The 24,584-nt window shown below is 38.3% G+C and overlaps 1 protein-coding gene across 2 annotated transcripts in view; it reads left to right on the plus strand.

The window, feature by feature from the left end:
* CNTNAP2 (contactin associated protein 2) overlaps nucleotides 1-24,584 on the plus strand; it is a 654,845-nt gene that overhangs the window by 500,053 nt on the left and 130,208 nt on the right. For both annotated transcript variants that reach the window (XM_048939493.1, XM_048939492.1), the window contains exons 14-15: nucleotides 8,250-8,406; nucleotides 21,754-21,881. In XM_048939493.1, the coding sequence (XP_048795450.1) occupies nucleotides 8,250-8,406; nucleotides 21,754-21,881 (285 nt within the window). The remainder of the gene's footprint in view (nucleotides 1-8,249; nucleotides 8,407-21,753; nucleotides 21,882-24,584) is intronic.

Below are 24,584 nucleotides of genomic sequence, written 5' to 3' on the forward strand. Positions count from 1 at the left end.
ATAGCTTTTGAAATTGCTGTTTTTCCACTAGATATTTAGAGTGAAATCAAGTTTGCTTTTTACCATTTTATCCCAGGGCTTTCAGCTCTATTGTCAATTGTCAGAACTGACAGTGCCCTGGGCCTTGTGGAGCCTGGGCACTGTGGGATAGCCCTCAGATTGTAACTACAATGCAGCAGGACGTTTGCAAAATTCTTGTGATGCACAAGTTGAGGAAAGTTCTATAAGATAAACTAGGGGTTCAGGCCTACTTATTCAAAAAACTGCTTTTTCAATCCATCACTGAAATGAGATTCAGATCCCTCCATTTGTCAACATTCATTTTGGCAAGAATCTATGGACATGCTCTTTCAATGGCAGTCACCTAACAGACCGTGTAAATAAAACATACATTATACAATGTATTTTCTATGTTTGTTGTAGTCTGTTTTGTTGAGGGTGTATACAGAAATACTTTGAAATGCCATTTGTTGATAGCTGTTTTCTTTAAACACGCTTAAAATAAATGCTTAGGAGGCAACAGTTTTCCTTGTGTGAACTGACCACATTTGTCATAGAAGATAAAGAAAAGATGTAGAGGACTAAGTAAAAATGACAAAAAAAAAGTACAGGAGTATGATAGAATTATGGATTTACTGCATAAAGTTATTGCCTGTACCTGAATCTGAACACTTGAAACACTTCTCTCAAAGCGCATTACTTTCATATATTGTTATCAGGGGTCCTACAATTTATTTTCATTAATATTAATATTGAAGAAGGCATTTGCAAAGCAAGTCAGGGTGAGACCCAGAGACGACTGCCAGGCTCATACAAAGAAAGCCTATCAAATCATCATGCAAGTCTATGGTGAAAAGTCAGGTTCAGCCAGGGTGCCAGTCCATTCGGCCTGAGTCCTAAGTCTGCAGCTGTTCCATCAGGTGGAAACACACCTGAAAGCATCATCATTAAAGGAACTCTCAAGGAAACAAAAAAAAACTCTAAGTGAGCCTTCCTTGCAGAAATCTTTAGGGGAGACACTTTGCTGAGTCTTCCTCCGACTTTTTCTGGAGGAGCTCTGAAGTCAGCTGAGGTCGTAGCAATGGCTGTGAAGACAGGGAGATAAACTGCTGGTCCTGACAAAAGAAACCTGTTTAGGAGCATTTTTCTGTCACACTTTCTATTTTGGTCTCAAATACGCCTTTCTTAACAGATGTCTTGCTTTTGGATCTCCAGTTTTATTGAAGAAAATTATTGCTATTTGTGTTGTGTAGCTTCCTTTATTTCAATTTGAATATACTCAGTAGTCAGCCTGCTGTAAGCCTCAGTGCTGAGAATCATCACTGTGGCTGCCATGCATATAGCCAATATCTATTTATGTACAACATGTAATTTGAGGGAAAAAAAAATGGGGAAATTGTTTTGGTTGTGATCTGATGTGTTCTGACATAGAAATATCACTGCTATTACTCTTAATACTTCAGTGGAGACGAAATGAAGAAGTTTTTTCATTTGAAGTTCCTCAAGAGTCAGTGGAGAAAGAAAATGGACAGCAGTAGCAGATGCAGGTTTATTCTTACCTGGAGCAAGTTACATGCTGTTTGATTCACCAGTTTTTTAATCTGCATTGTAGATACTGATAGTATAAGCAGTATCAAAAAGGAATTAGGCAAATTCATGGACTATAAAAAGACACTGACAAGAGACATGCAAAAAAATACCCTCTGGCATCTTGAATCCAGTGTTTGGATGCTGAGGAAGTGCACAGATAATGAACCACAAGTATCTATATTCAGATCTATTGCCTCTCATTACCTCTATTAGGTACAGAATATGGGATGAGATGGACCATGTTCTTAGCAAGGCTCCCGAAATTATTATCTGTTTCTATTCTTCTCAAGATAAAGTGGTAGAAATGAGAAAAATCTGAAGCAGGAAACCAAAGGAAGAGTCTTGGATAGTCAGCACTGTTTCTCCTTTGATTCCACAAGCTGAAAAGGGTGCAATTGATGGAGAAGAAAATAGCTTAGTCCCTCTCAGCAAAAGCAGTACGCTTCTACTCTTCCTCAGGTCACTGTGGTTGTCAGGCTGGATTTGTAGATCATTATTGCAAAAAGTGATATTTTCTAGTGAAGGAAGAATGATGAGACTGGGAAGAAATGCTGAAAAAAGAAACATTTAACTTCTCCAAGTTGTTTACAAATTAGAAATCACATCTTTCTGTGGATTGTGTTGCAAATGGAATTTTTGAATAGCATGGAGTATCTGTCCTCTTTACTCAGTTGCCTAATCTGAACTGTCTCGGTGTGGTTGCAATTGTTACTGGAACTGAAAATCTTTGAAACAATAGCTTTGAAGTACTGAAATTAATGCCTTTTAAATTAACCAATTGCATTCAAAAATAATAATCTCTGTCGATTTTATTAAACACTCAGTCAAGGATAAAGTGTGCAAGTAAAAGTCATACATGTTGAGAATGATCTGCTACGTTAGAAATAAATGTATTATGAAATGTCAAGAGTTCTGCTAGTACTACATTAACCGTGTCTGGGTATATTTTTGTATAAAATGAAATGTTTCATATGAAAGTACATTTATGGAAAGGACTGGAAAAGGAATCTCCTTCTCATGATACTCAAAGACCTGTGACAAGGGAGTTATATTAGTTCTTTTTTTTCTTGAACTTTCTCTAAAGGGAACACTTAAAAAAAAATAATAAGTAATGATCAGGTTCTTTGCCTATCTTGACTTAATAATTGCAGGACTCAGCTATCATTATACATAGATTGAAATAAAAGGACATTAATGTTAACCGTTAGTCCAGTACTACAAAGCCATTGCAACTACTGATGACTACATTACATGTAAATCTTACAGCGTTTTTTTGGAAAGAATTCTGAATCACTAAAAACGAAAATTGAATCTGATATTCTGGCCAAACTTCTATGTCCATTTATGCAATTTAAATGAAATCAGCCATTTTTGCCCTTAGACGTCTATTCTTACAACACAGGTATTATCTTTGGCTTTAGGTTTGGGAAGGGAAATGAAAATGCATCCTGGTCATTACTTGGTGTGCATCAAATTAAACATTTCTTTCAGCAGTCCTCAAAGGAGAGTTGTTTCATGTCCATGGAGCAGAGTTTTGCCAAGACTTTATTCAAACCTATTCAGACTTTATTCAAGAGCTCCACGGTAGGCAGTGAGTTTCTCTCCTAGTCCTTCACGTAATGCTGTTTCTCCACAAAGCCTGAATGGAGAAAAAAAAAAAATATGTCAGGCAACAGCAACAAGAAAGCTCTGTCACAGCTTAAAACTTGTTACTAGATTAAGCAAAGGTAATTTCAATAATATAAAAAATAGCTTCTGGTATTCTTGTGATCACAATACGCTTGGCAACTTTCATGTGTAACTTTTTTCTCCAATGTTTTTCCTCCACTGAATATTCCTTCCTTGAATTTATATGCTTTTATTTCAATAAGACCAGTAGTATTGATATTATAGCCAAATAATTGTGAGTGATTAAATAATCTGGTGTTTAGAATGATATCCATTAGTTGTCAGTCTTCATGTTAAAGTATATCATAGCCCTTTCCAACAGCTTTCAAAATGGATAAAGAACGTAAAGCCCACATTCTCAGAAAGAAACTGTAGAGGTATAAACAGTACAAAATGGGAGAAGTAAAATGTGGTCGTACATGCTTATTTTTTACCTGTGTGGTACGTCCTTTTCCTTTCCAATCTTTCCCTTCTATTGTTCTTTCAATCTATCCATTACAAAGTTTTACTGTTTGTTACAGTTTGTCATATTGGCATCTGCAATACATCTGCATAGCATTCCTGATCGTGAGCCAGATCCCTACATAATGAACACTGAAAAAAATAGATATTAAAAATATGCCCATCTAAGCTGTCACACAGTTTGGATATAAAACTGTATCTCGTTTACAATATAGTGAATTAGAACAAGGCCTATTTTATCTGTCATTCTGGTCTGTAATACTCAGTACTATAGTCTGTAATCCTGCTATCACTTCTATCCAGTTTACCTGTTTCTACCTCTAAATAATATAATTTCATTTTCGTGTTTTAACTGGAAGTTTCACTTCTGGATGAAGAGCTTACTGATTGAGTAATGTAGTCCTTTGCTTGATAACAAGGATGTGAAAAGAATTTTAAATGGAGAAACTTTAGCATTTCCATGATAGTATAGAAATTAACTTCAAGAATGAGAAGAAAAAAAAAAAAAGAAAATAAAAAATGAAAACAATAGCAACAACAAAAACAGGAGCTTTGAATATCAGTGATGCTGTGCTTGAGCCCTAGATCAGTGAAAGCAATTCTGTGTATTGGTTTTGGTATCAAGGGGCTGCAGCGGTGGCCCCTGTGAGCAGAGCTCAGAAGCTGTCCCATGTCAGACCAGAGGCAGCTCCAGCTGTTCTAAAAGGGACCTATTGTTGGCCAGAGTTGAGCCATCAGCAATAGTTGTTGTGCCTCTGTGAGAGCAGGAAAGAAAAGTTGTTGCACAACAGTGGCTGGGAGAAAAGAATAATATATGTGAGAGAAATAGTCCTGTAGTCACCAAGGTCAGTACAGAAAGAGAGCAGAAGGTGTTCCAGATACAGAGTAGAAGTTCCCTACAGGCTGTGGAGGGGCCCGTGGTGGAGCTGGCAGTCCACCTGCAGTGCATGGACACTATACAGAACAGATTTCCATGTGCAGCCCATGGAGGTGCCCAGAGTGCAGCTGGTAGATGTGGCCCAAAACAGGCTGCAGCCCATGGGGAGACCTTGGAGATGCAGGACCCAGGCTGGAGCTGCAGCCTGTGAAGAGGAGCCTGTGGTAGAGTAGATGGCCTGGGAGAGCTGCTGTCCATGGCGACCATCACTGGAGAAATCTACTCTTGAAGGATGACCCCTTGGAGAGCTGCAGCCTATGGAAAGCCCATTCAGGATCAGTTTAGGAAGGACGGCATCCTGTGGGAGGGACCCCATGCCGGAGTTGGATCAGAGGACAACCATGTAGGAGTGGCAGAGATTAAGTGCTAGGGACTGACCTCAGGCACCATTCCACTGTGCCACTCAGGGAAAGATAGAAAAAGTTGGTTCTTTCTGTTCGAGTCTGCTATCAACAGGCAATAAATAACGTTAATCTCCATCTACAGAATCTGTTTAACCCATGATGGTAACTGCTTCCTGTTCTTATCTCAACCCATGAACGTTTTTTTTATTCAGATTTATTCCCTGTCATTTTGAGAAGGGAGAACAGCATGTTGGATCTTATCTACCCATAGAATCATAGAATGGCTTGGGTTGTAAGGGACCTCCAGGACCTTCCAGACTGCAAGCGCACACTGCTGACTCATATTAAGATTTTCATCAACAAGAACTTCTAAATCCTTTTCAGGACTCTTAAGGAGTTCAGAATCTTAAGGAGTCCTTCTTCCAGTTTGTATACATATCTGGGATTATCTCAACCTGAGTGAAAAACCCTTTGCTTTGCTTTGTTAAACTTTATTAGGTTTACAAGGGCCCACCTTTTGAGTTTATCAAGGTTCCTCTGAATGTCATCCCTTCCTTCTGCTGTATCAACCACACTGCTCAGCTTGGTGTCATCGACAAACTTTCTGAAGATGTACACAATACCATTGTCTATGTCATTGATAAAGATGCTAAAGAGTACTAGATCTAAGACAGAACCATAGGGGACACCACTCATCTCTTCCACTTGGACATAGAGCCATAGGCCACAATCATCTGGCTGCGACCTTGAAACCAATTCCTTATCCACCCAATAGTTCACCCTTCAAATCCATATCTCTCCAATTTAGAGATTAGGATGTGGTGGGGGACTGCTTCAAAGGCCTTGCAGAAATCCAGGTACATGACATCGGTTACCTTCCCTTTGACCGATGCTGTCACTCCATTATATAAGGCCACCAGATTGGTCAGAGATGAACTTCCCTTGATGAGCCACGCTGGCTATCTCAGATCACCCTCTCATCTCTCAAGTGCCTTAACATGTTTTCCAGGAGGATCTGTTCCATGATCTTCCCAGGCACAGAGGTCCAATCACATTGGACAGTTCACTTAGGGCCCTGGAACGGATACCATCTGGCCCCATGGACTTGTTTGTATACATTCTGTCTCATGAGCTGGTCTTCGACTTGCTCCACTTTTACAGTGGGGAGGAGTTTGCTCCCCCAGTTCCCACCTAGAGCTTTGGGTTCAGGGATGTGAGGTTCAGGGATGTGAGAATCCTGGCTTCTAGTGAAGACTGACACAAAGCATTTATTGAGTACCTCAGCCTTTTCTGTATCTGTTGTAACGATTCTCTTTTCTCATTTAGCAGGGGAGATACACACTCTTTGGCCTGTCTCTTCTGATCTATGTAGGTGATATGTCCTTGCTTTCACTGCCTGTACTTGTCCTTCTTTTCCCTCAGTTTGTCCAGCAGCACCTTGAAAAGCCATTCTAGTTTCGTGTCTCCCCTTCCTGTTTTCTTATTCTGAGGGAATAAGAATATCTCTAAGAATACCCATCAGGAAGCTACCACATTCCATTATTAGCTGTTGGAAAGACATTTATCGTTACATAATTTGTATTAAGCAATCTTTTGAAGGACAGGACAGCATATTTTCACATATGATAGATCATACTGCAACGTGAAAATGCTGTTGCATCATTTACATGCCATGTTCTTTTAGCTCAGAACAATTAGTTCCATGATAGTCAACTCACAGAAACCAAAATGACCTATTCTATTACCATACCCTTTGTATTAGTGGTAGACTGAATGGTCATACTGTGTGGCATGTTAGCAACAAATAAAAACCTTCAGCAATCATGAATTTTTCTCATTACTGTATTTTCAAAGGTTGTATTTTATATGATCTCTAACAATCAAAATCACTTAACAAAGTACAAGTTTTAGAGATTTTTAGGGTTCTTTTCATTTGTTCTTATCTACTTAACACATCTGATCATATTTGTTTACTCTCTCCATCTCTGGAATTTTCTTTAAAGGTATGTCTGAATCTCTCACCACACACGTCTGGAATAAGTAAATCTGTGGTCTAGATGATCAAATTTAATTATAAGGTTCTATTTTTGCAATTATGGATGTCAGTTTTGTGAGATGCATAAGAGATGCACAGACAGAAAATTATCTAAGAATAGAATTTATTTTGTAGAATTTCATCTATAAAATTTATTAATAAGTGAATTTCAGGCTAATGGCTTCATTTGATTTAATGAGAAATAGGTTGCTCAGCAGTACAGGTGGGGGGAAAAATATTGTAAAAAGATTATAGGCTGATTTCCATCATATTTTCTAAATGTCAGAAAGCACCAAGTTAACTGTATTGCAATTGATTGAGTTACTCTCTTGAGTTTGAAGCTAAGCTCATGTATTCTCATATGCTGAACTGGAGGCATAAAGAGTGACTTCTAAATAAGGATGGGATTTATTTACTTTTTTAAATTACATCTAAGAGTCTTGATTTGTCTAAAAACATTAGAAATCGACTTAGAGATGTATATAAAAATGTGAAGTTACAGACTCAATGCCAAGAAATACTGAAGGTCTGATTACCATTGCTCTAGTGTTGAATCAAAACTTTTACATGGATTCTTTAAAAATGGCTAAGATGCTTAGGGATTTTCTGGTTTCCTTTGGGCCAGATGGAGAGACCACGATGAGCGTGCTTGTTTTCAAGTGAAAACAGATGAATTTCCAAATGAAAGCTGTTTTGTACATGTGTAAAAAGAATGTATGTTTCAATCAAGCAATTTGCATAAATATTGAATAATCCATAGCTAAATATATGAATTTGAAATTAATTGAAGATAATTATGGAACCTACCCACATGCTTTGACTATATAAACTGAGAACAAAGAACATACAAGATAGAATCATAGAATCACTCAGGTTGGAAAAGACCTTAAATATCATCGAGTCCAACCATGACCTAACCATACGTCTCTAACAGCCCTCTGCTAAATCATGTCTCTGAGCACCACAGAAACATTTAATTCTTCTCAGTCATTATAAATCATGTGAATACATAAAAGAAAATGTGCTCTGTTTACCTAGCAAGGTCCTTTGAACTGTCCATTGGTAACTGAGTGCATTTGTTTGCACGAAATGCAAGGTGGCAGTCCAGTGATGTGTTGCGAATGTCAGCATATTAAATATCTGAGCCCAGTTACTGTATAATGGAGATCTATTTCTGTGATGTACCATAACCTTTCATTTTCATTCCTTTCAGAAGGGAATCCGTATACGTGGTGGGTTGGAAAAGCCAATGAGAAGCATTACTATTGGGGTGGATCAGGACCTGGTATTCAGAAATGTGCCTGTGGAATTGAACGCAACTGTACTGATCCCAAGTACTACTGCAACTGTGATGCTGATTATAAACAATGGTGAGGATGACCAGAATCTCCTAACTTTTGCAACTACTGCAATTATTCTGAATGTCTTTTATTAAAATATTTCCTTCCCTACTATAGAATGCAGGAAAAATAGTATGTTTCTGAATTCTCTTACTCAAGGAATCTGCCCATATTTTCATTTTCATTTTACTCACAGTACTTGTGACTGTCAAATGTAAGGAATGTGTTTAGGTTTTCAAGTGCATTTAACTATAGAGAAGGTAGCTAAAGTTGAGAAGTCAGGTCCTAATAGGAAAGACTATCATTTTCATTGCCCGTGCAACTTTGCCTACATGATGTTCAATTGTATTACAATATAGTATTTAATTTTGCCTCTGCAACTTCATTTTTTTCTAGCATTTCTCACATATGGAGTAGTAATGCTGCACTTGCCTGAATAATGTGAGAGACGTGAGTTCAAGTCACTCACCCAGTGACTCTAACCCTCTTTATCCATTTTTCATAAAAAAAAAAAAACCAAGAACAAGGCTTTTTATTTCAGAAGACGCTTCTGCACTCTGCATGAGATAGCTAAATATTTTTTCATCTGATGATTGAGAGTACGTACTTATAATATAGATGGTATTTTTTAAATGGTATGCGATGTTCAGTGACTGACTAGACTCATGCTTCTATGAGCACTTTTCTCATTAATAGCAGCTTAAAGTCATAGAAAAATAGAATAGTAGAATGGCTTGGATTGGAAAGAACTTTAAAGATCATTCATTCAGTTCCAAACCCTCTGCCATGGGTAGGGGCATCTTCTAAAAGACCAGATCTCTCAAAGCCCCGTCCAGTCTGGCTTTCAACCTCCCAGGGATGGATCATCCACAACTTCTCTGGCCAAAATTTCTAGTATCTAATCACCTTCATAGTAAAAAAATTCTTCCTTATCATAGAATCATAGAATCATTAAGGTTAAAAAAGACCACAAAAATCACCCAGTCCAACTGTCACTCCACATGTCCACTAAACTATGACTTTAAGTGCACACCTATCCTTTACTTGCAAACCTCTAGGGACAGGGATTCCATCACCTCACTGGGCAACTTATTCTAATGACTCACCACTCTTTCTGAGAAGAAAGTTCTCCAGTTGTCTAACCTGAACTTTACGCGGCACAACTTAAGGCCATTATTACTAGTTAACTGGGAAAAGAGGGCAATGCCCTCCTCACTCTATCCTCCTTTCAGATGATTGTAGAGAGTGATAAGGTCTTCCCTGAGCCTCATCTTCTCCAGTCTAAACAATCCAAGTTCCCTCAGCTTTTCCAGATTTGTGTTCCATACTTATCATCAGGTTTGTTGCCTTTCTTTGGGCATGCTTGAGGTCATAAATATCTTTCTTGTAGTGATGGGCTCAAAACTGAATACAGTACTCAAGGTAGAGTAAAAGGTAAAGTTTTGGGGGACAAACCATTCCTGTCACCCAAACATCTTTGAAATTGGGGGTTGGGCATCTCCCACTCCAGGAGTATAAAATATCTATTGCCCCAGTCCCAGAGCACATGTTGGGCATAGACATTTTATGAGGTCTGGGTTCTCCAGACAACCATAGAAGAGTTCAGACTCCACAGAGGTGTTTTAGTGTCTGGGTGACTGAGGCAATATTGAGCAGCCATGTGAAGCATGAGCCTATTAGCCTGCTAGAACTGTGCTGGATTACTAATTTGAGACAGTATAGACTCCTGGGGGTTTAAGATGAAATATTAAGGATGGTGCAGGAATTAGAAAAAGTTGCTATTATAAGACCTGCACACAGCCCATATAATTCCCCCATACAGCCAGTGCGAGAATCAGATGTCACTTGGGGAATGACAGTAGATTATAGAGAATTAATTAAGGACATGCTGTCTGTTCAGGCAGCCATACCCCATATTGCCTCCTTAATGGACATACTGAGTAGGGAAATAAAAACCTATCACTGTGTCCTAGACCTGGCAAATGCATTCTTCAGTGTTCCAATTGCTGAAGAATCTTGAGACAGCTTGCAATTACATGGAGAGGCAGGCAGTGGACCTTTCAGTTCCTGCCACAAGGGTATGTACTTTTGCCAGCATACTGCCATAACCTAGTGATGCATGACCTAGCAAATTGGGAAAAATCTAATAATGTTAGCTTGTATCATTATATTGATGATCTCCTGTTGACATCTGACTCACTGGAGGCTGTAGGACAGGTGGCAGATTCATTCACTACCTACTGCAAGAAAGAGGATGGGCTATAAATCCTCAGAAGGTGCAAGGTCCAGGCCTGTCCATGAAATTCATGTGGTTAGTTTGGTCAGAAAAGGCCAAAGTACTACCCAGTGCTGTAATAGATAAGGTTCAGGCATTCCCAGTCCCTACAACACCAAAGCAGCTGCAGGAAATCTTAGGTATATTGGGATACTGGCAATCTTTTATATCCGATTTAGTGCAGCTGCTGGGACCATTATACAAACTCATGAAAAAGGGGCAACTATGGGACTGGGAAATAATAGAACATGAGACTTTCCAACAGGCAAAACTGGCTGTTAAACAAACCCAGGCATTGGATATATTTGACCCAACCCTCCCTGTCAAAGTTGACGTTCATGTCATTCAAGATGGCTTTGGCTGGGGCCTGTGGCAACACCAAAATCTCCATTGGGTTCAGGTATGGCATGGAGCAGAAGAAAGATACAGTATGATTGAAAAAGTTATTGGCTGCCTACTTTACATTACAGGTGGTAGCACCAATAACCCAAATAGCTGAGATCATAGTTAAGACCACCCTGCTGACTCAGGGGTGGGTGAAAAATTTGACCCACCTTTCTGAGATGGGGTGGTGCACACACAGGTGGTGGCACAATGGGTCACCTGTCTCAGCCAGAACAGTAGTCTGTCTTAATCACCACTGAAAGAAGAACTTCAAAAGATCTTAGCCCAGTGATGTATCATAGTGATGTGCCAAAAGAAACATTGGTTGCTCCATCAGAAAGGAGTCCCATTCAGGAAGGGAAATATCCCATTCCTGGAGATGCCTGGTGGATGATCCAGCAAGGGCAACCCAAGCAGATGGAGAGCAGTAGCATAGTATTCCTCCAGTGAAACAATTTGGTTTGAAGAAGGGGGCAGTCAGAGTGGCCAATGGGCGAGCCGTTTGGATGGTTGTAACCAAAGAATCCAGTGATGGTATCCAGAATATCTGCACAAGAATTAAATTCATGTTTCTATTTGGCACAACACACTTCAAATAATGCTCTTAAAACCGTGATTGTCTTCTGGTGCCATTTTATTTAATAAGTAACCCAGAACGAAAACAATTTTATTGCTGTCATGAAAAGCAGAAGAATTATTTATTCCTTTCTGAATGGAGAGGCTGAGGGGGAGGAAAGAAAAAGCCAGCAAAATAAATATCAAATGATGTAAATCCTCTGAATCAAGACAGCAGACTGTGAGAAAACACGAACAGGCAGCTCAAATCTCATTTAACTTATTTTATTAATATGACTTTTTAAATTATTAAATTATCATATGTAATGATTGTGAAGCAGATCAGACCAAAAGGATATCTTCAGCTTCTGTCCTGAAAACTGGAGAACAGCTAAATGGAGTTCAGAATAGTGATAAATACTGGAATTTATTAATTCAGGCAAATAAGTGAGAGATCACGAAAGAGACTGAGCTGAAGAACAGAGATTTAAGTTTACTAAATGCTAAAGACAGATTGATTTGGAGTCATTGACAATTGCTAGGTTTTGCACTATACCCATGCATAGGTGCCTACTTTCATTGGAGCTCAGAGTAATTCAGTAGCATCTGGGACCCCTAATCCAATCTTGCTATTCAGTGCAGACCTAACCAGACTGGTTGGTTGAGGTCTGTATCTACTTGGCTTCTGAAAACCTCCAAGAAAGGAAATTCCAGAATCTCTTTGGACAACCTGTACTAGTATTTGACCACCCTTATATGTAATTGCAATTTCCCATGCTCCAACTTGAGACAGTTACCTCTTCGTGTAGAATCATGGAATAGAATATCTCAAGTTGGAAGGCACCCATAAGGATCATCGAGTCCAACTCCTGGCTCCACACAGTACCACCCAAAAAATCAGACTATGTCTGAGAATGTTACACAAACATTCCGACAGCATGGGGCCAGGACCCATTTGTATGTATACTTATATGCATACACGTATATCTTGTTCTTCTAATTTAGAGCTTCTCTAAATACAACTGAGGCCTTCTCAAATACTGGAAATTTTTGTTTGTTTTAATCAGCTATGTCTGACTTAATCAGCTGTTTTTAACAATATTTTGTAGAATCACTTCTATCTTGTCATCAAAGAACACTACTAAACGCTACACTAATCACAAGACATTGATAAGTACTCACCTGTACATGTGATTCAGACTTTAATTTCCTTTGCATTTATAGAAGAGGGTATGAATTAACTATCAAACTCCCACATGACCCAGCTATTAAAGCTAGATATCAGAGTATCGAGCTGCAGACTTTACAGGCATTAGTCTTCACATTACTGGGATCTTCCAATTATTTTCTACCCATTTATGTGAAATGGACTACTGGCTTTTTGATGTAGCCCAGAATACCATTGTCCTTTCATGCTGCAAGCACACACTACTGGTTCATGTCCAGTTTTTTGTCCAGAACCTCTAAGTTGCATTCAAGAAGTTCTCCTAGTCTGTACACAAATCTGGGATTGTCTCAAGTACAACACATTAGGCTTGACTTTGTTGAACCTCATCAGGATCTTGTGAGCCCACTTTTCAAACCTGTCTAGCTCCTTCTGGATGGTGTACCTTCTTTTTACTGTCAGCTGCACTACTCAGCTTGGTAACATCAGCAGATTTGCTGAAGATACACTTGATCTTCTCTTCTATGTTGTTGATAGAGATGATAAAGAGAATCAGTCCCAAAACAGACCCCTGGGGAACATAATTCATGACCACCTCCAGCTGAACATAGAGATGTTGACCATAATCCTCTGGCTGTGACTGTCCAACCAACTCTTTATCCACCAAATAGTCCAGTGTTCAAATCCATATATCTTCTATTTAGAGGTAAAGATTTGGTGTACAACAGTGTAAAAGGTCTTGCACAACTCCCATTAGATTATTTCTAATGGCCTTCCTTTGACAACTGGAGCCATTACTTCTTCATAGAGGGCCATCAAATTGTTCAGGAATGATCTGCCTTTGGTGAAGGTGTTCTGACTGTTTCAGATCACGTTTTCATCTTGCATGTGCCTTAACATCTATTCCAGGACGATCCATTCCATGATCTTCCCAAAAACACGTGTGAGGCTCACTGACCTCCAGTTCACTGAGTATTCTTCTCTTCCTTTCTTAAAAATAGATTGATGTTTCCCTTCTTTCAGTCACCAGAGACTTCACTTGACGACCATGGCTTTTTCAATACGATGGAGAGTGGCTTGGTGACTACATCAAACAGTTTCTTCAGGATCCTGTGATGCATGTTCCCTGGTTCCATAGACTTCTGCACATTCAGTCTCATTAGGTGGTCGTGGACTTGCTCTTCTCTTAAGGAGGGAGAGATCTTGCAACCCTTAGCTCTGCCTAGATGTTCAGGGTCATGAGAGGTATGGGAAGCCTGACTGCTAGTGAAGACCGAGGCAGAGAACTCACTGAGTACATCAACATTCAGAATATCTGTTGAAGCCACTTTTCCCTTCTCATTTATCAGAGGGGATAACACTCTTTTGTCTTCTCACCGATGTTCTTACTCACCAATGAATTCCTTCTTGTTATTTTTCATATCCCTGGCCAGGTTTACCTCCATCTGAACCTTGGCTTTCCTGATCCCATATCTGCTTTTCTGGATTGCATTTTTGTATTGTTACCAGGCTTAAACCTGCTTCTACTGCTGGTACTTTTCCTTCTTTTCCCTCAGTTTGATCATCAGATCCTTGCTCAGCCATACTTGTTTTCTTTTTATGACATAAAATCGATGAAAACTGAAGGCTTTCTGTGTAAACAAATGAGAAATTATTTTGAAATTACATCCAATTTTCTTCCTTTGTAGGAAACTACAGCAAAAAAAAAAAATCCCACCTGAAAGTTGTTTTTCAAAATACTCATCAGTTCACCAATAGATGCTCACTCCTCTTGTTAACCTGGAATGAATGTATGCTCAGAATTCAAGAACTATTCAACTGTTTTTTCTTTTAACAATTCAAAAAAAGTTGTTTTTTTTTTACAAATTTATCTAAGGAAGGATTAATGAGGTAGTCATTCAGCTTCATTGCTCCACAAATCATCTGAATTTTAATACTTGCCTTTACATAAACCTTTCCCAAAAACTTTCTAGTGATGTGCTTGTGGATTTTATAGAATCTATCTCCTCATGATTCATATATTATATGTTTTCACTTCTGATATATGAATGCTTGCAAATCACTTACAGCCAAGTATAAATTCTTTTATCAGTATAATATATTGTACTGATAAAGCTGATGAATGCATCTGCAAAAATTACTTCTGTTGCATTTACTGACAGTGTGACCTCACTATTATTTGTATTATTATTTGCAAGCTTTTTTTTTTTTTTTTTTTTTTGGTAGGACTTTGAAAGATATTAGAGAACAGTTAATCCGTACATTTTCATTTCTGAAGTTCCCTTCCTTAGCAATATACAAGCATAGCTTCCTCGCTTTATGTGTTTATTTTCTGTTCCTAGGATGTTTCTTCAAGCCATGTAATACATTACTCAGAAAGAATTGGGTAATTTCAACCGGTATTATTGCGTATAGGGTTGTTTTTGTTTGTCTGTTTGTTTTGTAATTTGACAAAGGAGAAAAAAAAAGAGATGCTAATATATAACAGAACACTACTAACATGCTTAAGTAGTGCACTGAAGCATAAGACAGTGACAGTCAAATGTAGCTACAGCCATGTTTGTAATACTTGGTATTAAAAAAAAATAATTGGTATGAGAAGACTTTAACATAGATAGGGAAAAGAACTACTTCCTTAGAAAGCTGATAATAAACTCCTAGAATGCACTGCCACAGAACGTTGTGCAAATACAGTCAGAAAAGTATTTAGCAGATTCATAAGTAACAGGGAAATAAAAGGATACTGTAAGCACCATGTACACTGTAACATTTTTAATTTTTAATATGATTATGGTAACTGTTGAGGAAGAAGAAGGTCAGCAGATAACAGAAAGGACCAGGCTTATGGTTTTTCCTGAGCAGCGTCTTATTGCCTCTGTCTGTAGCAGCATGATGGAGCAGGTTGATCCCACAGTACACTTCTACACATAAGTTCTTCAGAAAGACTTTGGAAAGTCTTGCTGCTCAACTGTAGTCCTTGTCAGCACAGCCTAACTCCTTCTCAGGGCAAAACTAATCTTTGCACAGCATTATGTGCACTAGATGAGGCTGGCAATAGTTTATTTGTGTCTGAATTCTCTTCAGTATTCCAAGTGCTAAACAGCTGTGGCATATTGTTCCCCAAAAAAATATATTGTGGTAAACATAAACAAGGAAGAAGTGTTTACTGTAACACACTTGTGAGCACAAAAAGGGATGTCCTGTGAATCAAATATTTAAACATGGAAATCAGGGTTTCCAGCTAGTATGAAAGCTCTGAAACAGCTTTTAAGGGAAAGTATTGGAGTAGAGCAGCAAAATTCTTCCTCTCTGGAGTATGATCAGATTCTGAAGATTAAGTCGTGTGTTTGGTTGCAATAGCAGAAAGGTGTCCTCAGTGATTGCAGCCTCTGCACTGTTACTCGCATAGCCTTGGCTTACAGGCAGAAGTGATAAATTTCTAGGTATCTCATACACCCGTGAGATCTCTCATAGATTTTAATTTTAAGGCAATAATTGTTTGCAGTAAACTACATTTGAGCCATCGGGAAAGAAAAAAATACATCAACATTTGGCACGCTAATGTATTCATTGCATTAAAGTTAGCACATCATTGTCAAAGCTCTGAATGCAGCAGGTTCCAAAACTATCGGCCTTAGGCCTTTGCACTCAAGCTACTACATTTTAATTTCTGTCTTCACCTAATGCTGATAAAAATGCTGCTGAACCTCTGCTTGAAAGATTAAAGAAGCACAGCCTGGTTGCTTCAGGGTTGGCTTTTAAGCACTGCTTTTATAAGTAAAGAGAGAATCAGAACTTCTCAGATATTTCACCATCAGCCTCCTTTGGCCATGATCATGTTGTCATGGGTTGTTAGAAACTCATGATGTCTTGAGATTTTTTTGAAGTGCAGAAATCCTTAGAAAATTAAGCATTTAATTACCAAGGTTTTGAATTGCATACTGTATGTCCTATCAAATAATCATTTTCTAATCAACAATAAAGCATACAGTCCTCATAACAATGTTTATAATAGCTCAAAAGAACTTGGATTCTGTTAAAAATGTTGGTGTTACAAGATAGAAAAATTCAAGAGGTATTCAAAGTGGGAAATTTATTTTCTAATACTCTTTAAAAAGATTTTCTGCCTAAAGGCCAGGGGAGGGATAAGCAATCTGCAAAACGAGGAGATCTAATCTCAAATCCAGGAAAAATGTATGAATTAAACCTACCTTTTCATTGTTAATTCAAACTGGTTGGTTTTGGGGAGAGGGGGGTTTAGGGGAGGGAAGAGTGGGGAGGAAATGTTCCTCAAAGTTACTTAAGTGACTAGTGCTAAATGCGCATCTGATTGTCATTGTAGGTATATAAACTTAGTGTGGGTCATTTAAACCATTATATCTTTTCTATTTTCTTTACATGGATTACTTGTGCTTGATGTACAACCAATATTATGTCCTCACTATAATTTAGTTTTAGTAAATAGTGTTAAAGGATGGACTTGTTTATGCTTGCAATTTGGGTCCTAGGAAGAGGGGAGTCCTTGATTATATTATTTAGATTTTCAGGAGACAAGCTTTCTCAAAAAAAATAAAAGAAATCTTAATAACTTCCTTATTTTTGCTCTGCAGTTTCCATGGAAACAACCCCTTGTAAAACTTTGTTTTGCCTATACCTTACTGCAGCTGCACCTGCTTTTCCTTACTCAACAAAAAGATCTCTTTTTAATCATCTGTGTTTTTTACACAGACGGTGGTGACGCATTGGAACAGGTTGCCCAAGGAGTTTGTGGATGCCCCATCCCTGGAGGCATTCAAGGTCAGGTTGAATGTGGCTCTGGGAAGCCTGGTCTAGCAGCTGGAGACCCTGCCCACAGCAGGAGGGTTGAAAAAAGATGATGATGTGGCCCTTTTCAACCCAGGCCAGTCTGATTCTATGAATGATGGAATGAGTGGGCAGCATCTTCCTCGCAAGAACATCGTAGCAGCTATGGAATAGTGGGTCACTTCCTCCAGTGCAGATTTTTACAACTGCAACATGCAGGCTCTCATTTGTCACTGGCAGAAGTGCATACCTAATGGTGCTGTTGAAAAGTAGTATTTTGTAGCCGAGAACTTAGAATCAACAAGGTTGGAAAACACCACTAAGATCATCTAGTTATGGTTAGTTATGGTTATCCCTTATGATCAGTATTTCCCACCAAACCATGCCCCTCAGTACAACCTCTAAATGCTTCTTGAACACCTCTAGGGATGGTGACTCCACCACCTCTCTGTTCCAGTGCCTGACTTCTCTTGGAGAAGTATTTCCTAATGTCCAACCTGAATGTCCCCTGGTGCAACTTGAGGCCATTCCCTCTAGTTCTATTGCTAGTTACATGGGAGAAGAGGCCAGCCCCCACCTTACCACAACCTCCTTTCAGGTTGCTGTAGTCAGGTACTTGCTCTATCAAAGGGTGCTGTTGTTCTCTTTGTAGTTTTTAGCTGTTGACGTTTCCATGGAAATAAATAGGAGGCATTACTTTCAGAGCAGCCTAAGTGTGTTATAGAATTTCAGGAATTACAATATGGTTGCTTGTGAGAGTTGGACAAGCATGCACCTTTTAACAGGGAATTCTAGGGAGATAATATTCTTATTATTAGTAGTATTAATTATGCAATTTATTTAACTTTCCACCCACTTCCCATTCAAAAAGCGTTAGTTTTTTTTTCATATTCAAACAGTTCCAGTTCTTCAGATCATAAAAACCTTTCTTTGTAACTGAGTACATTTGTACCTGTAGCATTGTCTTTGTGTTTCCCTGAATAGGACTACATTGATAACTGAAATGTCTAACAAAACAGGAGAAAGTTAATGACACTGTTATCCTAAGTCTGTATAAAATTACTGTATAAGTAAACTGATCTAATATAGAACATTACTGTTACTTTAGATGTTGGTTGTTTTGTTGGTTTTTTTTTTGCTGAAATCTTTCCTTTTTACATACTATGTAATGCTTATAAAAAGCAAGAAGGTGTTCACAGTCAAAAGAATGATAAATCTTACACTAATATCTGCTGCCTTCATTCAAAGGCATTCTGAAGGACTTTGCAGACTGTTTTATAAAGGGGCAAAAATTAGAAATAGAAAATAGAAAGATTTAATTATCATAGTAATAATTAAAGGATTTGATCAGATTCAGTCATCTTCCACTTGGCTGTTAATAAGAATATGAAACACTCTGATTTCAATTTTTACTCTTTTCAGGGGATTTTCTTCAGTGAGGAAAAACTTCAGGGACTCTTTCACCCTCTTAATGTGCAAAATCTTTAGATAATGGCAGAGGTATTAACATTTTTTGGAATTGAGTGTTCCAGATGTGATTATTTCTAAATATATAATACAAAGTCTATCATTATAGTCAGTCTTTAGTTTATAACTCTTATGTCTTTATCAGCACTGATTTCTCTGTCCTCAGGATCTGCAAGTACCTCAGAAAAGCATAGAAGAGCATTCTAGTACAAGTACTATTCCTCATAGTACTTGTCTTTTTAGTGTGTAGATGCTGCAAAAGCAATCATCCCCGCCCCTTTTTCTTATTTTTAAGAGCAACCAAACTACACAGGATCTGTTGGAGAAGAGACGTGTCAGTTCTCCCAACCTTTAGTCTTGTACCTCTCAGTAATGGTTCTTTTGCACGGGAGACTGCATTTTCCACAGTGATGAGACAATTAACAAATTGTCAGAAAATATTCCTGAAAACAGATGTAATATTTATCTTCCTTTTCATGACAGCACCTGACCACATCATTAAATACATACATAAAACAATAAAATGAATAGAAACATGATCAGTAGAGGATGACTTTTTATTTCCTTCAAAAGAGAAAAACTCTAATGGTGACAATTAAATGACTACCTTTTGACATCCTTTTTTGCAGCAGAGATACTAGATCCATCTGTGAGAGAGGAAATAAAGAAGAGGAATGCCAATAGTTTTCTTTTACCACTCTGAAGAATCGTTTGTTTCATATGATTGCATTCATTTTTAGGCATTCTCTCAAAGTTCTCTGAAATTCTCTGAAAGCAAGCAGCAGAGAAAGTCAATCTCAAAGGAAAATATCACGAAGAGTAAAGTCATGACCTACAAATATCCTCCATTAGAAAGGGAGTGGGTTCTATGTCTCTCTGCTGTTAGCAGAGATAGAAGATCAGGACAGCATACTTTGTTATTCTCTTTTCCTTCGTACAAAAGAAACTATTTTAATCTCCCTCTTTTTACATCTCTGGTCTCCAAATTAATGATAAAGAAACCTTTGTAAAGGGTATTGAAACCTAGAAGGAAAACCAAACCAAACCAAACAAACAAACAAAACAGTAAGCTTCAGTCTATCATAATCTACACAAGAAGCTGTGAGGGTTATTCCATTCTGTTCCTTCCTTTTTAACAGACGTTGGTTCCTTGCCAACCTGTCTTCATAACACTTAGTATTTGCGTTCAACCACAGCCAGTTAGTGATCTCTCCAATATAAAGAGCCAAGGAAGAAAGGCAAATGACCTGAAGAGGAAGAACATACAGTTAAAGAAAGCAGACAACCAAGTGTACGAAAAGTTCTAGTAATTAAATCTAATTATACTCTTCATCATAGAGAAGAGATGCCCGTTCTAATGATTTGTTACTTAAAATTGTGATAATTATTTTCTCACTTTTTAAATTGTATTTTGTTTTTAAAACATGAGAGAATCATGCTTTTCATCTGTTCAGAAGGACATAGTGAAGATGGTGACTGGACACTACTGAAAAGTACTGAGCATTACTGCAGATCATGAAATGCCTGCTCTACTTCCCAGTTACAAATGAGTCAGATCATGAAGTTATTTAACTTAGAGATAAGAAAGACTTTCAGGTTCCTGTTCCACTGTTTTATTCACACTGTGCACTTTAGCATCTTTTCCAGATTCTGAATTCATCCTTCATCCTATGTTATTGTTGTGCAAAGGAGCATCACATAAAAAAGTTAGTTACTTCATCTACTCAATAACGTGGCAAGGTATAGCGAGAAACAAAGTAGGAAAAAGAAATCAGAATAGATGGATTTGTTATGGTTCCTCCTACTCCATTTTATGTAAATTCTGTAGTCTTGTTAAAAAGAAAAAGCGCTGCGCTTACTATGTGTATACTTTTGTTTTCAATATGTTCATACAAAAACGAAGAGGATTGAGAGTTGAAGTATCTTATTAAATTTGGTTTATTTCATTTTTCAGTATTTGGAGGAAATAGTCCTTAACATACCAGCAGAATCCATCTCCTGAAATGGTAAATGATGAGTGTTATATGAGTGCATAGTGATCTGTTCTAGAGTTGTTCACAGCAATTGGAATGAGGAATTTCTGCACATGACTGCATTGAATTTTAGATATCTTACTAACTGAAATAGTACTTGTGGAGTGGCTGCATACCCACAATTTTTAGATTTATATTTTTGGACTTACGCCTTTAGTGTTAGAAATAACAGAACTAACATGACAAGTCTTTTCAGATAATTAGACTTTAACTGCTCCCTTTCAGTTTACTGTTAAAAATGTTCAATGCAAAAGAGACACTCTTTCTTAAGCATGTGGAGGTCATATCATTATGATGGTAAATGGCAACATCTAGAGCTAACAAGACATCCAAGGAAGTCTTACTTTCATTTCTATTCACAAGACATTGGCAAAGAAATCAGCAGTAAATTGTTAAACAGAGCTGATCAGTCCAGAAAGCAGAAAAACCCAAAGAATTCCAGCTAAGCCCAGGAATCATCATAATAGAAACAAAACAAAATGAAACAAAAAATACTACTCTTACTGAATTCCTGCTATTCATCCATCAATTTTTTAACAAATTTATGCTTTTCTTTGTATTTTCATCAAACTGATGACATTCTAGTCTAATTTTTCAGAATAAAATTGTACCGGTGTAGTTATTTCATTAGTTCATTGGATGATAATAATGAGGAAGCAAATCATGCATTTCACCATTGCTTTCTTGTGATTCAGGAGAAAAGACACTGGGATGCTGTCATACAAAGAGCACCTACCAGTGAGTCAAGTAGTGGTTGGAGACATTGACCGGCCTGGGTCTGAAGCAAAGATATCTGTGGGTCCTGTGCGTTGCCAAGGAGATCGTAAGTTGTCTATTTTTCTTCTGCTTAATACTGCGTAGAAAGAATACAATATTGCTAAATTATGCATGAGGAGTCAACTAAATTATATTTAGGCAAGTGGCTGCCTAGTCAAAGCATGAAAGGATGATGTGACTTGAGAAACTGCCTGTGAAACAGCATGTTCATCTTTGCATTTGTCTTTATGGTAGATGTGGCAACTTTGATTATTCAGGTAAGTTTATGTAGGTTTATGTACTCACATCACTATTTGGTCTCAATAGCAATTATGAAAAAGTTGATAAACGCCAATGGGTGCAATTTTTTCCACATGGCGGAATTCAATGACTCACCTTTATTTCATACACATTTAGATGTCAGGCACCATTTCGTCAGACTTCCTCTGCTGCCATCTACCACACAGCAACAAAATGTAATGGATATTTCCCAGGGAGGCTGTGGAAGCCCCCTCCCTGGAGGCATTCAAGGCTCAGCTGGGTGGGGCTTTGAGCAACTGATCTAGTGGGAGATGTCCCTGCTCAGAGCAGAAGTTTAGAACTATATGATCTTATAGGTCCCTTCCAACTCAAATCATTTTTTGCTTCTTTTTCTATTATTCATTTTTCTCTGCTAAAATAAGGGTTATGAAAATCCAGTAAGGAGACACGATGAGACTTTTTAGTTGAGTATCTGATTGCTACTCTATATATTCCATTTGAAATTTTGTACATCATGTATTTATATCAACTGAAAAGGGTCTTATAAATGTGAATTGAAATTTTTTTTTCTTTTTTGCCATCTTGCAACCCTGAAGTGTGGGCTGTGGTTGACACTCTCAAGAAATGGGATTTCTTGAGAAAAAGAGAGAGACCTAGACAGGCTTGAGCAGTGGGCCCAGGAGAGCCCAGTGAGGTTCAATAAATCCAAGTGGAATGTCTTGCATCTGGCTTAAGGCAACCTCCACTATCAATACAAGCTGGAAGAGGAAATAATTAATCACAGCCCTGTCAAAATGGACTTGGGGGTATTGGTGGATGGTAAGCTGGACGTGGCTAGCGTGCGCCTTCACAGTCTAGTAAGCCAGCCATATCCTGGGCAGCATTCAAAGGAGCAAGGCTAGCAGGGTGAGGAAAGTGATCCTTAAGATATTTTAAACATCAATAAAATCCCTACAGAGACAGGATGTGGGAGCTGGGCTTGTTCAGCCTGGAGAATAGAAGGCTGCACATTGAAGCCTTCCAGTATTTAGAAGGGGATTATAAACAGGGGGGGAACTTTTCACTCTTTTAGACAGCAGTAGAACAAGGGGGAATGATTTTAAGCTCAAGGAGGGGAGGTTTACGTTAGGTGTCAGGGAGTTTTTCACAGAGAGTGAGGAGGTGCTGGAACAGGCTGCCTAGAGAGGTTGTGGATACCCCATCCCTGGATGTTCAAGATCAGGTGGGATGGAGCCCTGGGCAATCTGGTCTAGTACCAGATCTGCAGGTTGGTGGCCCTGCCTGTGGCAGGGGAGTTGGAACTTGATGATCCTTAGGGTCCCTTCCAACCCAAGCCGTTCTATGATTCGATGATCCTGTCGGTGTACTCTGTGCTTGTGAGACATCACCTGAGGTACTGTGTTGAGATGCGGAGTCCTCAGTGCAGGAGAAACATCGACCTGTTAAAGCATGTCCAGAGGAGGGACATGAGGAAAAAATTTTTCTCTCAGAGAGTGGTCAGGCACTGGAATGGCTGCCCAGGGAGGTGGTGGAGTCGCCATCCCTGGCAGTGTTCAAGAGGTGCAGATGAGTGCACTTAGCTTCTTTTTTTTTTTTCTTTTTTTTTTTTTTTGGTTGTTTGTAGTCTTTCTGGGGGTAATTAATCAATCAAATGGCTAACGAGTGGGAAAATGAGGTGTCTGCAAACTTTCATATTGCCTATAATGGTGCTTGTTATTTATATTTTACTAATTACAGGCCATTATGTGTTTGTTTCTCAGCTGTTTGACATTTTCATATTAAGCTCTTGCAACTGATGATTAATAATGAATACGACTTTTCTTGAACCTGTTACTTTTGTTCCTTACATCCTGAATCAATGTGATGCTATTACTCATATTAGCAGTCTCTGAAGTCTGAGTCATTTCTAAACATTAGTACAAATGAAACCTCATTTGAGCAGACAGTAGGTTTTATTATTTAGGGAACTGAATGGGTGTACTCCTAACATCCTGATTAATGGATTTTTTTTTGCAGCAACTTTACAGATGTAATTTGTGGAGATATAATTTGGCCTATGAATTAATTTGAATTCCCTTACCAAGTATTACTGTCAGGAAGTTGGTATAAGCTTTTTCACAGCCAATAACACAAACTCCGGTCCCTTGCCAGGTTCCATTTCACATTCTCTGCATTTATGCTGCATTCTCCTTAATGTCCTTTCTTGACCATATACAGCACCTGCCATACCCAAGGCCTCTACTGTCTCACCATATATTGCTGCAAAAAGTGTTCTTTGCCCTGGGGAAAGTTCCAAAATATGCCGTTGCTCTTCAAGGAAGAGAAATCAAAATTGTTGAATTTATGGAAAGGATTTCTAGAAAACTGAATTAATCCATATTTTAATGCATTATATGCATCAAAACCAACATTATAAATACTAACAGTCTTGACGTTTTTGTCAACACAAGAAGTTCTGTTGCATATATTTTGTATGTAGTTATCACTGTACAATTAAGGTAGAAAACAC

This window comes from Lagopus muta, chromosome 3 (genome assembly GCF_023343835.1).
Source record: "Lagopus muta isolate bLagMut1 chromosome 3, bLagMut1 primary, whole genome shotgun sequence".
Lineage (NCBI taxonomy): Eukaryota > Metazoa > Chordata > Aves > Galliformes > Phasianidae > Lagopus > Lagopus muta.